Here is a 14,810-nt window from a genome sequence, read left to right as displayed (position 1 = left end):
AGTTACTCTTATCTGAATAGACTGTATTCTTGATGAATTTTTGCTTCTGAATGCTGCCATTAGAGACTTTCATTAAAGATGTTACTGTGGATTCAGTTCAAAATTACACCCCTGCCTTGCACATGGAGTATAGGAGAGTGGGTTTTTCTTCTTTGCTATGCACTTTGCATAGAAAGAATGATAAATGGAATTGTCTTTACCAAGGGAGTACAGGAGGTGTTCTCTCCCTGCATTTGAGATGTGAAGGACAACAACAAGAGCTGGATTCTGCTTCTCTCTAGCTGCTTTCTGAGGGTGCGGAAAAAATACAACATTTTATCAACAAATTTTCCTTTGTGGGATCTCTTATGGGACGATTGCAGCCCTGCACATACACACAGCTCAAAAACCTGTGGCAGACTTGAGGTCTTAGGTTGCCACACTTCATGTTCCCTTCCCCTACCAAAACAATTAGCAATGGAAAAGCACCAAGAAGTTGTATGCTTAGGCACAGCAAAACGAAAAAGCTTAATTAGGTCCTGCAGGCAGCATAATGAGAATGTGGAAACAAATCTCTGTTACAGAAGATAGATGAATGGGAGGCTGGTGCACAGGATCAAGCCATCTGGAGGCAGCCAAAAGTAATTTAGATTGGTGTTCTGACAAACTCTGGCAGCAAGAGCTATTAAGGGCACCCATGTGTTTGTTTAATAGTGGTTAAGTCAGCATTTCTTCTACAAACATTACTGTATTTTAAAAGCCTGGTGGTTGCAGCTCTCTGGGCTAAAACTTCAGATACAGATCCTGGGACAAGAACTCATTCTCTGTAAAAAAGAACTCCCCAGTTTTTGTGGGACTAGGAGGGTCTCTTTAATGTGGTACCAAGGAGGTGGATGTTGGTTTGGGCCCCTCCTTAGAACATGGTAGTCTAACCCTCTGATGCCCTCCTTGAGGGTGTAGGAAATACAGAAGTAAAAGGCAAAAGCAGCACACAGGGAATAATTTTGAGAGATTTTATCTATCTTCATTATTATGAACTTGCATGAAAGAATTCGAGTACATTACAGGCAAACTTCTGAAATGTTCTGGAAAAAAACAAAGTCTATTTGTTCAGATTAGAATTCCCAAGAGGAATCAGTTTTACAGACAAAGTCGTATACAATAAATATGTGGACATAATGTGCATTTACATAGTGGCCACCAATCTGCTCATATGGAGACAAACCCAAAGCCAGAATACAATGCTTCCTCCTAGGCAAACAAGCTAAAATTGCCAGCATGGTTCTTCAGATCATGATAAGAAATAGGGTTTAATATTTTGTGACAAATAATGTAACCACTAGCATTGTATTTTTATTTGTTTACTAGATTGTTGTACTTAAAACTTTGCTTCTCAACAAAAATGGCATGCAACTTCTTTTTTTAATCTTAAAGTTGATATTTTCAAATAATCACTTCATTATGATAGTGGAGGCCCCAAAAAGCCAACTTAATAGGATGAGTTACAAACTGGAGTAATGATAGTTATTAACAGAAGGGACTGAATTTGATAGCGAATTTGGACATTTCAGAGCATGCAAAACAAGAGCGGTGTACCCTCCATACCCCCTCCAAATATTTTCCAATCATTTTGAGCAGGTAAAAGTAAAAACAGCAAACAATTATTCCAAAATGTACTCAAACCAGAGTTACTTTATGCTACAGAAACCAAGATATATCTCAGTCCTGTTTATGCTAATTTGTAGAGTACTTTTGATCATAATTTACACACTTTCTTGCTTGTTAACTGTACTCCACACTTCAGAGTTTGAAGTTGACTTCTAATTCTGCAGTTAGTACAACAATTTGGAAGTCACTGACAATTACATGGTAGAGCTAACCCTTAAAGGGATATTTTGTATGGTATCTTTTGTCTACAGTTTTTATTCTTGATAACAGAAAGTATGGTGTGAACAAAGGAAGATAAGAGTTAAGACACATAAAAAAGACACTTCTGAAGGAAAACAGGGAGGGAGAATGTTAGGACACTTTGGAAAGCTTTAAAGAAAGAAGCTGAAGGGAAAATTGTGCATGAAAAGTGAAATTCAGACTCAAAATACAGATAATTACTGCTAATACATATATTAGTCTACATTTTCTAGAAGAATGATATGTTTTAGAATATGACGCCTTTTAAAAGAATTTTTTTGGTATGATGAGTTATCATTTTAATATAGTGAACATATAACTGTTTAAGTGACTGACAGTATGAAGGCTACGGCTGAAATATGCAAATCAATGCAGTGATTTATAATCAGGCTAAAATGGATTTTTTTCTATTTCATAAATTTTATTTTATTTCTGTTATTGAACTATCGCAATTTTTCAAAGGACATTATCAATGTTTTCATGGTTTAGACAAGTGATAAAGATGATATTTAGAATGGTTTCTGAATAAAGTCAGTGAAAATAAATTAATAAACCAGCTACCTTTTAATGCAATGTTTAACTCCTATATGTATTTTAGTGTAAGTTTTGTTTAGTCAATAAAGGCAAAACATACTTAGTTTCTTTTTGAGAAGGAAAATATCCATGGCTTCTGACTTTATTAACTAAAAGCTGCATTTTATAAGCTTAAGTATAGTAAATAACAGTCATTTTGAAATAGGACGTGTATGCTCAACATAATCACATAAATTATATTGCATGATTTTTAAATATATAAACATCCATGAAAATATACATATTCTTACTTACCCAACGGACAGGAAGGGCTCCTTTGATTCAAGTCTGTCAAATAAATAATGAAAATTTTAAATATAGGTATTTAATGTATTTAAAAACAATTATACAATGAATTTAAAACAGCTGTTCTCAATGTCAAGTTTATTTAATTACACAATTTAGCATTAATAGAAGGGCCTGATTCAGTTTAGTAGGTGCTTTTAGTATTCTGCTTTAGTTTCCACTTAACCCAGAAAAAATCCCATTTACCCAATGGAACTTTGATCTAGAAATCAAATATTTACAAAGTAGCACATCTAAGCCCTTTGAATTTCACAGATTGAGATGACTTGTGTAGATATTTGAATAGAATGTCTAGAATGAACAAGAAATGTTTTGTTCTTTTTGCTGCCTTTTTTTTTTGGTTGGTTTCCAGCATCCTATGCTCATATGACATGATCACTTCATCCTTATGAGAACTTCTGTCCCATTTGCCAGAGTTGGCCTTGTGCTGGATCTGGGTGTCACTGTTCTGGTAGATCCAGAATCATGCTCAGTTCTAAACCCAGTGGTTCAAAGTGCTCTCCCACTCTCTGATGTGGCTGCTGTGGCTGTGAGGAAATGCAGCGCCTGCACGCTGGCAGGAGCCTCTTCTGGGAGTTTCCATCCAGCCAGGGCAGATACAAGAGTCCTCATCTGTGTTATCAGGCAGTGCTCCTGCTCTGCTATCTGCAACTGCTGCCCTTTCTCTTTTGGAGTGTTCTGGCTTCAGTGAGTTTACTGATATCAGCTGCTTGACAAGACCATTAGTATGTGATTTTAGGATCCTTTATAAACATGTTTAAGGCATATTTGCAGCTGAGTAATTTTGAGTGGTTACATGATGTGCAAAAATGTTCTGTTGTGATAATTCCCATGGAGTATACTGTGTTAGAAAGAGTGGAAAATAATGAGTGGAAAATATCTCTATGAAGAGATATTAATGATGTCCAGGTCATTAATATCTCTTTGTAGCCTCTTTGTAGCCTCTTCTAATGCAGCAAAGCATATCATATGTGGAACTGAGCATTTAATTCATGAATCTGAAGCCAATTTAGACTGACAATAAAATATTTGAAATATAATTAATTTTAAACAATTATCATTAGTTGCAAACAAAGGTACTTTAAATAATAAATGTTTTAAGGTAAAAGTTTCATGAAAGTCCTCTTAGTAAAAAAACTGAATACTGTTGCAGTTATTATTCACCCAACAAAGGTTTTGTGCAAAAAACTCACAAACCAATAGACCAGTTTAATTATTACCATAATCTAAAATCCAAAACATTGAAAACACAGTCCCTTTTCTGTTGTCCTAATGATTATAGCTCACCATTCCCTTTCTTTCTAGGGTTGAAATCCACATGGATCTAGAAGAATAGAAGAGGAAACACTGATGGCTTTGCATATAACTGGAACACAGTAGAAGCCCAAAGCTGCATGCCCTTGTGGTTGGGGAAGTCCCAAAAAAAACTGAGCTTGGCATTCTCTGTGCTCAGGCAGTGCTGACAGAGAGCAATAAAATGACAGGGCCCTTCATGGAGGGTTCCACCCTTCTCCTGCAGGTTCTGTGCACTAGTGTCATGTTTTGGTTTCCTCTTTTTCTGCTTAGTGAAATGAATCAGTCAGGGGAAGCACTCAGTGTTTGGCTGGAGAGATTAACTATAAGCAAGATGACCAAAGAATGAAAGCCCTAGAATATATTTACACACTTCATAATACAGAAATTCTGTAATCAAGAGAGGCGTAGCACTGCCCCGATGGAAGATATTCTGGTGGATTTTACTTGAAAACAAAGTGTGTATGATAGAATGCCCTGTGGACAAAATACTGCAATTAAAAATCTATTTGAAGTCCGTTCTCTAGCTGGAATTCAATTTGATTTAAATAGTGTTGCCCTAGGTTTGACCTCTCTCTATATTTGACTAAATGGGTTTAGATAATTTGCTGAATTACTTTTAATTAGTTCAAGTGTTCCTCATAGTAAAGGAACAAAATTATCTGTTGGCCTTTTATTTGGTAGTTCAGTATATGGCAAATTAATATAAAGGTTTAAAACTGCAACACAATATGAAATAACATCTTATATAATCTTTATGGGTGACATTTGTCAATAAAACTTTTTACCTTTCTTTTCAACCTCATGTATACTGACTTTTCCAGAGTTTTGAGGAATTCTTGAAAAATTAAATATGATATTACAAAAAGACTAATTCTGATAAGTTTTGAGAAGGGCTGTTATACACCTCCAGGAAGAATCTTAAAGCAGATGTCTTCTTTGCAAATATATATTTTTGTGTCCAAGAAATACTAAGTATACAGTAAACAAAGAGAATCATGTTTTAATTATGTAGGAGTGGTATTGAAGCAGAAGAGATTGAGATATTTTCTTTCTTTCCTGAAATAGTTTTCGCATCAGAAAAGATGAGTTTGTCAATATGCCAAGGCAATATAGCAGTTTGAATAGGAGGGAGGAAGGCTAATCAGTAGCATGACTGGGACATGGCAGACTGAGTGGTGTTCCACTTTGATTTTCAGCTAAGATTTTCCTTATCTACATATAATAGATAAGTTTTTCAGGAGGAAAAAGAATTTTTACACTATGTCAGTTGCTCAATTAAAACCAGTCACTGTAAACTGAACAGGCATAGGCAATTGATTACTACCCATTGACATGCTATGGTCCTGTCACACTGTGTTTAAAATAAGAATCCTACAAATTTCCCATTTAGTGTTATTCCCCTTGCACCCTGAGAGACATTTTACAAGTCTGATTAGCCAAATTGTGCACTTCATTATTTTCTTTGCTGCTAAGGTTTCTTATATAAATGGCAATTATCTAAATTCCATCTTTGACACGGACTGAACATTCAGATGGACAAATTTTCAAGGTTTGCAGACAAACATACAGGGAAATGTGACTAGACTAAGGATGTGTGAATTCCTCTTTGACTTGTAAACAAATCATGGAATGACAGACCCCAAAGTAAATTCTACATTCTTGCATAATTGTCGTATTAAGATTACAGGCAAGAGTTTTTCTGCATTTGAGGCCTGACCCAAGATACATAAATCTATATAATTACTTGTTAAAGAATCCTCTCCTCTCCTTCCCAAAACTGTGTACAGGACAAAGTGAATAACATTTCTAACAATATAAATGCAGTACACAAGCAAATGGATTTTAGCCAAGGATTCTCGAAGGAAATTAATTACCAATCAATATATTCTTCCTGGTGGTTGTCATATAATTTCATCTTTAGGCACTTAGTAGGAAAAACACATGGAATTTAATGAATTTGTTAGGATTCTTATTCTGACTTGTTGAAAAAACAAAGCCATCTGCCCTGAATCAGAGACAGGGGTCAGGAACTAATATTTTTTCAGCTGAGTCATCATTTTAGGTTACAACCTTCATATCAAAATTCCTGAGGAGTATTAGCTGACTGTGTAGCTGACATCACACATTTTCTCTTTGATTATAAAATGCATGAATAGTCACTGCAGTTTTCAAGGGAGTTGGGGACATTTTTATTCAAGCCAGATAGGAAAGTCAGGACAATTCTAAAGCAATTTGGACTTCAGTATAGAGTTAGTGTGTATTTAGACTAACTGTTGTGGCTGACTTATTTACCTACCAAGTATGTCTTTTTTGCATTGTGCAGCTTTAGGAACCAAAGAATTAGAAGGACCAAAGATTTAGCAGAAATATGCATAGTGGAAGAATATTCAGATTTATGGCTCACCCTGTTTTTCAATGCATTAAATTTTAAAAATGACGAGAACAACTCAAGGGACCTTTCAAAAGGAACTTAAGTTTCCATTCACATAATCAAACATGGATGCATTTTTCTCTGAATGTTGAGTTTGTGATTTGAAGTGATCAAACACCATCTTCAGAACTCTTTAAGTAGTGTTATATATTGTCATCTGATTTTTTTTAAGCATGTGCATTATAAATTTTGCTACCTCCCGATATTTCTATTCAATGCAAGCAAGCCTAATAAAAGCACGTCTTAATTTACAGAAGAAATATAATTTCATATAACTTCCGCTACCTATTGAGTCTGAAAGAACAATTGCTGATGCACACTAGGTCATCCTTCCTTTCTGGTTTCTGTGACTTAATTTCAATCCAAGATAATTCTCCTGGACATTGTCAGCAACTATTGTCAAATAGAATAGGATAAGAAGCTCATTTTGTCTTCTGAAGCTTCCATAAACGTCTTTATAAATGTTGACAATTTTTATGAAGAAACTCTGTCATATTATGAAACAAATAAATAGTAGAATGACTGTATAGAAGATCTAATCTATCAGAAGTGCTTCAGAAGCAGAGGGAATGGAAGAATAATTTACATGTTTATGTCAATTTTTACAATTGTCCCTAACAATTTTAATAAGTTCTGCTCCCATCTGGTGGTTGACATTGCAATTGATAACTCAGACTAGAAAAGCAACAACAACCAACTGTTGTTTTCATGAACATTGCATAATGTCATATACTATGTATTAGTTTTTGCAGTACCTCAAGAATTTGTATTTGACAGACCTAAGCGCTTCTGTTATTTATTGAAATATAAAGATTCTAGCACAAAATAAAACACATCACTTAAGCCATGGGTGGAAGCTAACATACTGCAAGCTCAAACTGTCATTTCTCAGTGCAAACTGATTCCTTTGATGCTTGGTGGATAAATGATAAGACAGATGATAGGTAAGACTTAGTCTCATTTTTAAAGCTCTTGATATTGCCTGATATGAGAGTCTCATAATCAAGCTGAGAAAATAAAATCTATCCCCAGCATGACCATGAACAAAGAATTATGTCAATAGGAAGTAGAGCCACATTAAATAATAGGAACACTCAGTGTTATGATTCATTTAACATTGGTGTGCATAAAGCATTTTAACAAAGAAGTTACTGCATGTAAAATAGGTACCAAAAAGCTGTTTTTTAATAATCCAGTGAAGAAAGTTAAAATGTGATTTTTTTTTTATAAATTGAAGAATTAGTATTAATTCAGTGTGATGAAATTTAAGAAAGAAAAGCAGAGTGAGAATTTGAGAACAAGAACTGTTTTCATACATATATGAAATGAAGGACAACTAGCTGGGTATTGCAAAAACAATTTTAAAAGAGGAAGAACTGAGTAACAAGAGACTCCTAGTTATGGGGATGTATTGAAACATCTTTCCTCAGAGCTGGTTGAGAAGTGTCCTTTAATCAGCACGTGCTTCCTCTCTTCTAGTCTCAGATCATGGTTAATCAAAGTTCACAACTGAAATATTCAAGTATACTAAAACTAAATTTTACTAATTACTGACGAATTTATTCAATAAGAAAGCTACTACACTAGTAAGCACTCTAGGGATAAACAGATTATCAAACAAGATTATCCCTTTGGCTACCAGCCTCTCTCTATGCAGATCTATACATAATCCTTAATAGATGTATAATACATATTTAGTCCCTTTTGAAAGTATCACAACACATTACACATTCTGACTGATTAAAAAAGATACATTTTTTAATAATATTTTGTGACTTTTTTGACTCAGTTAATTATTTAAGATTGAGAATAACTTAGATCACTTATTGAAGCACCAGATTTTCTCCAAGTCCATGAGGAAAAAGTTGTACCCGTAAGAAACTAACTTCCCAAGACATCTGTAGGTGATATGGATCCTATGCAGTTTAATTTTTTGTGATAGAGAAAACTGAAATTATAGTTTGTCTCCATATGACAGCTTGATTTTCTGTCTAGGAATGCTCCTGCTCACCTTAGGGTTTGGTTTACATTCATGCACTTTGCATTTAACATGCTGCAAGATGGAGGGCCTTTTAGTCTTTTCAGTGTTTTGAAGTGAAAGAAATGGAATTTTGGCCCAGTATATAATTTTTAAGCACTTTACATGTCTGGACAACAAAAAATATGTGCAAGGTTTTTTTAATTAATTAAATTAAATTAAATTAAATACTCTTATATTTTTAAAAAACGCTGCAAAAACCACTGACTATTGTTGCAGTGCATTTTAAGTAGCCAGTTCTACTTAACTCCTAACCCCAGAACAGGGTAGTGCCATAGCATTATCTGTAGGAAAAGATTTCAAGGGAACTCTTAGCACAGGATGCTGTCAATAATACCTGATGTCAGCCTGTAAAACTGTACTCATGTGTAGCATATGTACCAGATGTATCAGATGTACATAGCAGATGACCAAATTGAGCTAGTTTCCTAGAAAAATATGTATCTTACATCTTTATAAACATGAAATTCTTGTCATGAGTACAAGTTTCAGGAGTTACTAGTATTTTTTTACCCCATGGGTAGCTAGGATAGGAATCTTTTCACCACTATTTAGTAGAATGTAATTAATAATGTTTGGGGTTATCTTTGAAGTTTGACAGTTAAAAAACTGAATAAAAGGTATCTTTATGTACAGGGAGGAAGTGCTTTAGAGAGATTGCCTCTTCCCTGTGCTAACTTTCACAGCAGCAGGAGGCTAGGATGAGACTTAAACCAGCATATGCAAAGGTTGGTTTTGATATACCAATAGAAATGTACATTGTCATAGTGGATACTGAATGCATTACTGTTATAACACAGGATGGAAGGGTTTTGGGGATGTAGTAGGAAAGGGGTGACATGGAGAACTCAAGGGAACTAAAGGAAAAAATGAAGTAGTTTCCCATAATATTCTTAAATGGGTGGCCTAAATTTTAGGCAGCAAGAAGAGAAACTAAAAGCTCTAAGTAATTTAAAAGCTGTATGCTATCTGATTTTACAGGTTTGATTTTGCTGCATCTTTTTTTATGAATCCAAAACTTGCAAAGATAACATGAACTGTGGCATGGATTCTCATAGTTGACTAAATCCTGGTAGTATGTCTGAGGAAAACTAAATTGTGATTTGGAGTGAAATTGATTCAGACTCTGCATTTGAAAACCTTCTTAGGTAATAATGGATTCCAGTTTCATCCCATGCCACCCAAGAGAAGTCTTCTGTAGCCAAACAGAGTTATAATCTCTAAACTGTGTTTAACCCATACATCACTGTATGATGTTTCCAGTCATGAAGCAATTCAAACTTGGATTCATAGTGAGATTCTTGCAAGTTTCCCAAACTCAAAATGTGCTCAATTTAGTACCTTTGTTAAAGAAAGCAAAAGAAACAAAACCCAAAGCATGAAAACAACTCCATGCCGCTGTCAATTTTTCTTTGCTTTTTCCCATGATTTTTACTAGTTGCTAAATTTTGCAAAAATCTATGCTCCAAACAAAAGACAGAATTTTGAGAAAAATATAATGTTCTAAGTAGTGTGCCTTAGAGATCTCTTCCTTACAGGTTTAATCATTCTTTGCATGAAGTTGATTTCAACTGACCATCTTCTGCTGTAAAGCAGAGTAAGAACACTCAGGTCAATATGTTCTGATCTAAAACCATCTAGAATGTCTTCTTCAGGGTGGGCTGAACAAAACAGTGTTGACTGATCTAATGCACACAATCAATACTACTTTGCTGCATGTCTATTTGCAGTCACAAATAGATGAAGGTTAATGTAGGCATTGCCTTTGGGGATCCCAAGGGTAGAGGCTCAATATCCTTTTCCCCTCAATGACAGTACTAACACTTTAAAGCAGTTACAGGAGGGTCACTTCTCTAACAATGTAAGATTCATGTTTGTCATGCTGCTTCCTAGAATAACCTCACTCATGCAAAACTGAAAAATGCAACATACATTTTTATGACAATAGGTATTAGAAAATGGTAATTTTTTAGGATTCAAATCACATATGATTATGAGTACATTTTTTACTTTTCAATAAAATAGCCAATGCTTTTCCCAGAAGTTTTAGAAATACTGGCATGCAATACCAAAAAGGCATGCAATTTGTACCCTATGCTTTAAAAAACAAAATTACATTTGACATTATGAATCAACAGCACTAAATATCAGTTCTGGTAGGGTGGATAACATATTTTCAGACAGTATGCTCCAAGACTAACTGACTTCACTGAGAAATAAAGCTTAATGGTAATTTTATTTTTATAATTCACTGCATAATAATATATTGCTATTGACCCTCTGTGTTTCACACAGCCTTCCACGCTATTTGTAATTTTACTTAGCAATCCATTTTCTTTCCAATTAAGTATACTTTAAATTTCTTTTTCTAATATAATTCATAAGACTTTAAAATGTGTTATAGTGTCTCACTTATCCAACCTTCCTGATTATTCACAGAGTACTAAATTTATAACCCAGCATCATATTTCTGTTGCTCTCTGTAAGCCACTTAAATGGTGCCCTTGCAGTACATCAGCATCTCCCAGACCAAATTACAGCCTTCTATATAATTAGAGGTGTTACATTATGCGAGAACCAATGCCTAATTGCAAGTCCACTAAGTGGTTCTCTGAAGCACAGGGTTCTGCATCTCTGATTACTGCAGCAATTAAGGGTTTACTAAATTCCTGAAAATGAAGAATTCCTCTGTTCATTTGCAATGCCCAGACAGGCCCTTCTCTATTCTCTGTCATGAACATAAGACTTAGTAAGAGAGTTTCTGAACAGCAGTGTCTGCAACTCTTGATACTGTTTCCATGATGCCTTTGTCACTAAAACTCAAATGTAGAAAAATACCATGTTGTCAGTTTCTGATTTTTTAATATGTTGAAGGCACTAGTCTTTTTATCCTAACTGAAATGCAAAATACCTACAGAAGATATCATCTTCATATGGAAGACAACATGGTGAGTCCAAAGTGATTATTTCTTATATTAAATGCAAGAATCCATGCAGTAATAAAGGGTAGAAATCTCACATTGCAATAAGGGATAGGAATAGGCCTCAGGCTGTCAAGATTTAAAGCAAATGTGTGACTAAAACTACTGTTTCTGTTTGCCTGCAGGCAAACCCATCAATACTCTGGATCTTTTAGGAATGTACTTTTTGATTTATAAGCCAAAGTTTTCTCATTTGTATTAGCAGCCAAAATTCTTGGATAAGAAAGGAGTCATAATTATTTCAATTGAATAAGAAAGGAGTCAATCATTTCAATGCCATCAGAAGATTGTGGATATGTTTTCTGTTCTACTGTGGTATAAACAGTGATTAAAAACCATGAAAAAAAAAGATAAGTTTACAGTTATATATTTTATCGATAGTATATTGCTTCAGGTTTCATAGCAGAAGTAAAAACTAAGAAAGAAAATTAAACACCACAAAAAAACCCCAACAGTAATAAGTGAACAGCCTATTCTCCAAATTTGCTAATCTCTGAGCATGAATGTGGTTATGGTGTCTGGGCTTTTGCGGAAGAAGACAAGATCATTCATGTGATACCATGCATCACCTTATGCAAGAGGAAGAGTACTGAGATAGAAAGAGGGATGCAGCTCCTGTGCAGATGTGTATAAACTGGAGTCACATCCTCTTAAAAGAGGAAAAAAAAACTGAGGAAATGCTGTATAAGTCTAAGGGATAACTTGAGGGAAGATTGTTACAAAGACAAGTGCTAGTCTTTACACAGGACCTACTTCTAAATGGATCTGTGTCAATGCCATCATTTAAAAACTGATGGTGAATAAAAGCAAACAAACATGAGCAAAATGTAAGATTTATCATATAGTGATGATCTGAGAGGCAATACCTGCCCTAGTCTCCTTTTTAAGTGGCGTTAGCAGTATTTTAAAAAATAGTGAATAGGAAGATTAAAAAAAAAAGTTTCATTGTCCTAGTTATTATTGGAGTTACACCACAGGTTAGGAATAATATGATTGAATGAAGAAATCAAGATGCCAGTAGCATTTTATGTATTTTGGTCTTTTTCTTTATCTGTGATTTATTTCAAGATAAACAGAAGCAAAAGGTTTTCCTATTGCTAAGGATCTGAAATATCTTTCTCTCCCCCATTTTCCCCCCTCTGTAAAGCTATGAAGTGCTGTACAATCATGCTCTGAATCATGTGAAAGGGCAAACCTAAACCTCTGTCTGCCTTTCCCAGCCCCTCTGACCACATGTACTGTTTTAAACATCTATGGGATAAAACTGATTGCAATTACACCACCATAATTTAAAAATGAAGACTTGCATGTGCTGCTTTCCATCAGCAGATTTTAAAAAAAATTATTCCTGTGATATTAGTTATTTGACATGGAGGTCTTCTTTCTTATTGAAAGAAAACAAACAAACAAACAAAGGTTCAAATTGAATCACTGGGTCTGCTATAGCTTGTATTTGTGCCTTTTAAGATTTTTAATGTAATTGAGAATTCTATTTTAATTCTCAACGCAAGCAAAATTTGTACTGTTCAAGTAAAAATTTGAAACTAAATTATATTTTTTCTGTACAGTAATGACTGTTTCAAATGTGACCACCGGCAACATTCTTCGATGAAATGAATGTAAATAATATCCTGCTGGACTTAAAATCTCTCTATTTAAACATATCTAGAAATGTGGGGATTTTTTATGGAAGCTAAATCTTTTGTCAGGAGAAGAGCTGCAGAACAACATTTATCTTAAGACCATTCCACTGGGCTTAGTACTGAAATAAAATAGCTTTTCTCATAAAGAAAAATAATCAAAAGCATCAGGAGGATACATTTCTGTAGAAAAAGAATCACTTTGATTCAAAAGAAATATCACACTATCTTGTGTTAATATAATGTAGTCATATAAAAATTATGTTCCATAAGCATATTTTTTTTTCATTCAGTGTATAGAATAATGTAGGGGTTGTAACCACAATTTAATGTAAGACTAAAGTGTCAGAAAATACTTTATAAGTTGTTTTCTGTTTTCTGGACTGTGTCTTTAGTCTCTTGTAGATCAGTAATAATGATGGATGCACAAGTCCATTAAGAAAAAGAAAATATAAAGAAAAATGTTGTTGGAAATCCAGGACAGTATTGAATTAAGAAAGACACTTATACCTGCAGTAACTTTTATTATATGACAGGTTTAAAAAGATTGATAATACACTACCAGTGGCACAGTGTTACAGTAATGATGCAAAATCCTGCAGTATTCTAATGGAATGGTACTCCTTGATTGGTGCAGAACTTGTTGAGTTTATATTAATGTTTTCGAGAGGGAGGAATGACCTCAAGAAGATTCCTGTACTAGAAGATGAAATCAAGTTGCTCATCAGTGTCCTTTTCACACTTTTTCCTGCAATGAAGGGTGCTCAGAAGTGCTCAGAAAAGCAACTCAAAATAATGGATGGCTCTGAGGCAAACCAGACCACACCAAACTCTATAAACTATATTTACAATAAACTTAAGAAGCAGAGGGCAAGTAGAGAAGGACTGCAAGCAATTCTTTCAGCTTCTGCTGTAAGCCTGAAAAACCAAAGGAAATGCAAGATGTGCAACATAATTCAATCAGTTTTCTGTTTGAGATTATAAAATAACATGTACTGCAGAAATTGATAAAATATTTGTGTCAAAAAAACCCCACTGACATAAAAAATAACCATACCATGTAAATAAAAGAATATCGCTTTCCAGTATCTTAATATTAGACATTAAAATAAAATAATTTGTTCCAGAGGCCATGGGAGTTATGAAATTGTAAAGTAAAGGCCGTTTAATGTAGATAATTAGTAGCAAGGTAAATCAGGCGTGTTAAGTATACATTTCAATTGCATTACATGACAAAGTTAATGGTAATGGGAAATCATTGTGCTATCTTACACCACTCAGAGAGTGCTGAACTGTACACCAGAAATTTCAGAGTACAGCTGGGAAAAAAACTTGTCCTGCAGGGAAGCCTTTGCAGGGTCACTGTGTGCTACATCTGGGCAGGAACTCAACACCAGCGGCTGCTTCTGGTTACAGCCAAGCCAACACAGTGAGAGGCTATTTCACTCAGGTTTTCCTGACTTTTTTAATCTATTCTCTAAATCCATTCTGTTAGTTGTCTCACTCCAGGATGTGCCTCAGCAGGATGGATCTTAGGCTAGCCAGCTTCATTCCCAGACAGCAATAGGAATACTGGAGGTCTGGGGATGGAATAACTCCTCACTGAGTCTTCAAGAGGTGACACTGGGGCCTGCTGGTTTTGCTTGCGGCACTCCAAA

General features: G+C 34.8%; 1 protein-coding gene across 6 annotated transcripts in view; it reads right to left on the bottom strand.

Moving 5' to 3' along the window:
• RALYL (RALY RNA binding protein like) overlaps positions 1 to 14,810 on the bottom strand; it is a 370,851-nt gene that overhangs the window by 53,847 nt on the left and 302,194 nt on the right. For all 6 annotated transcript variants that reach the window (XM_066564255.1, XM_066564263.1, XM_066564295.1 and 3 more), the window contains one exon: positions 2,716 to 2,748. In XM_066564255.1, coding sequence (XP_066420352.1) covers positions 2,716 to 2,748 — 33 coding nt within the window. The remainder of the gene's footprint in view (positions 1 to 2,715; positions 2,749 to 14,810) is intronic.

The sequence above is a fragment of the Molothrus aeneus genome, chromosome 1 (assembly GCF_037042795.1).
Source record: "Molothrus aeneus isolate 106 chromosome 1, BPBGC_Maene_1.0, whole genome shotgun sequence".
NCBI classification, from domain to species: domain Eukaryota; kingdom Metazoa; phylum Chordata; class Aves; order Passeriformes; family Icteridae; genus Molothrus; species Molothrus aeneus.
This window is presented reverse-complemented; position numbering and strand designations above follow the sequence as displayed.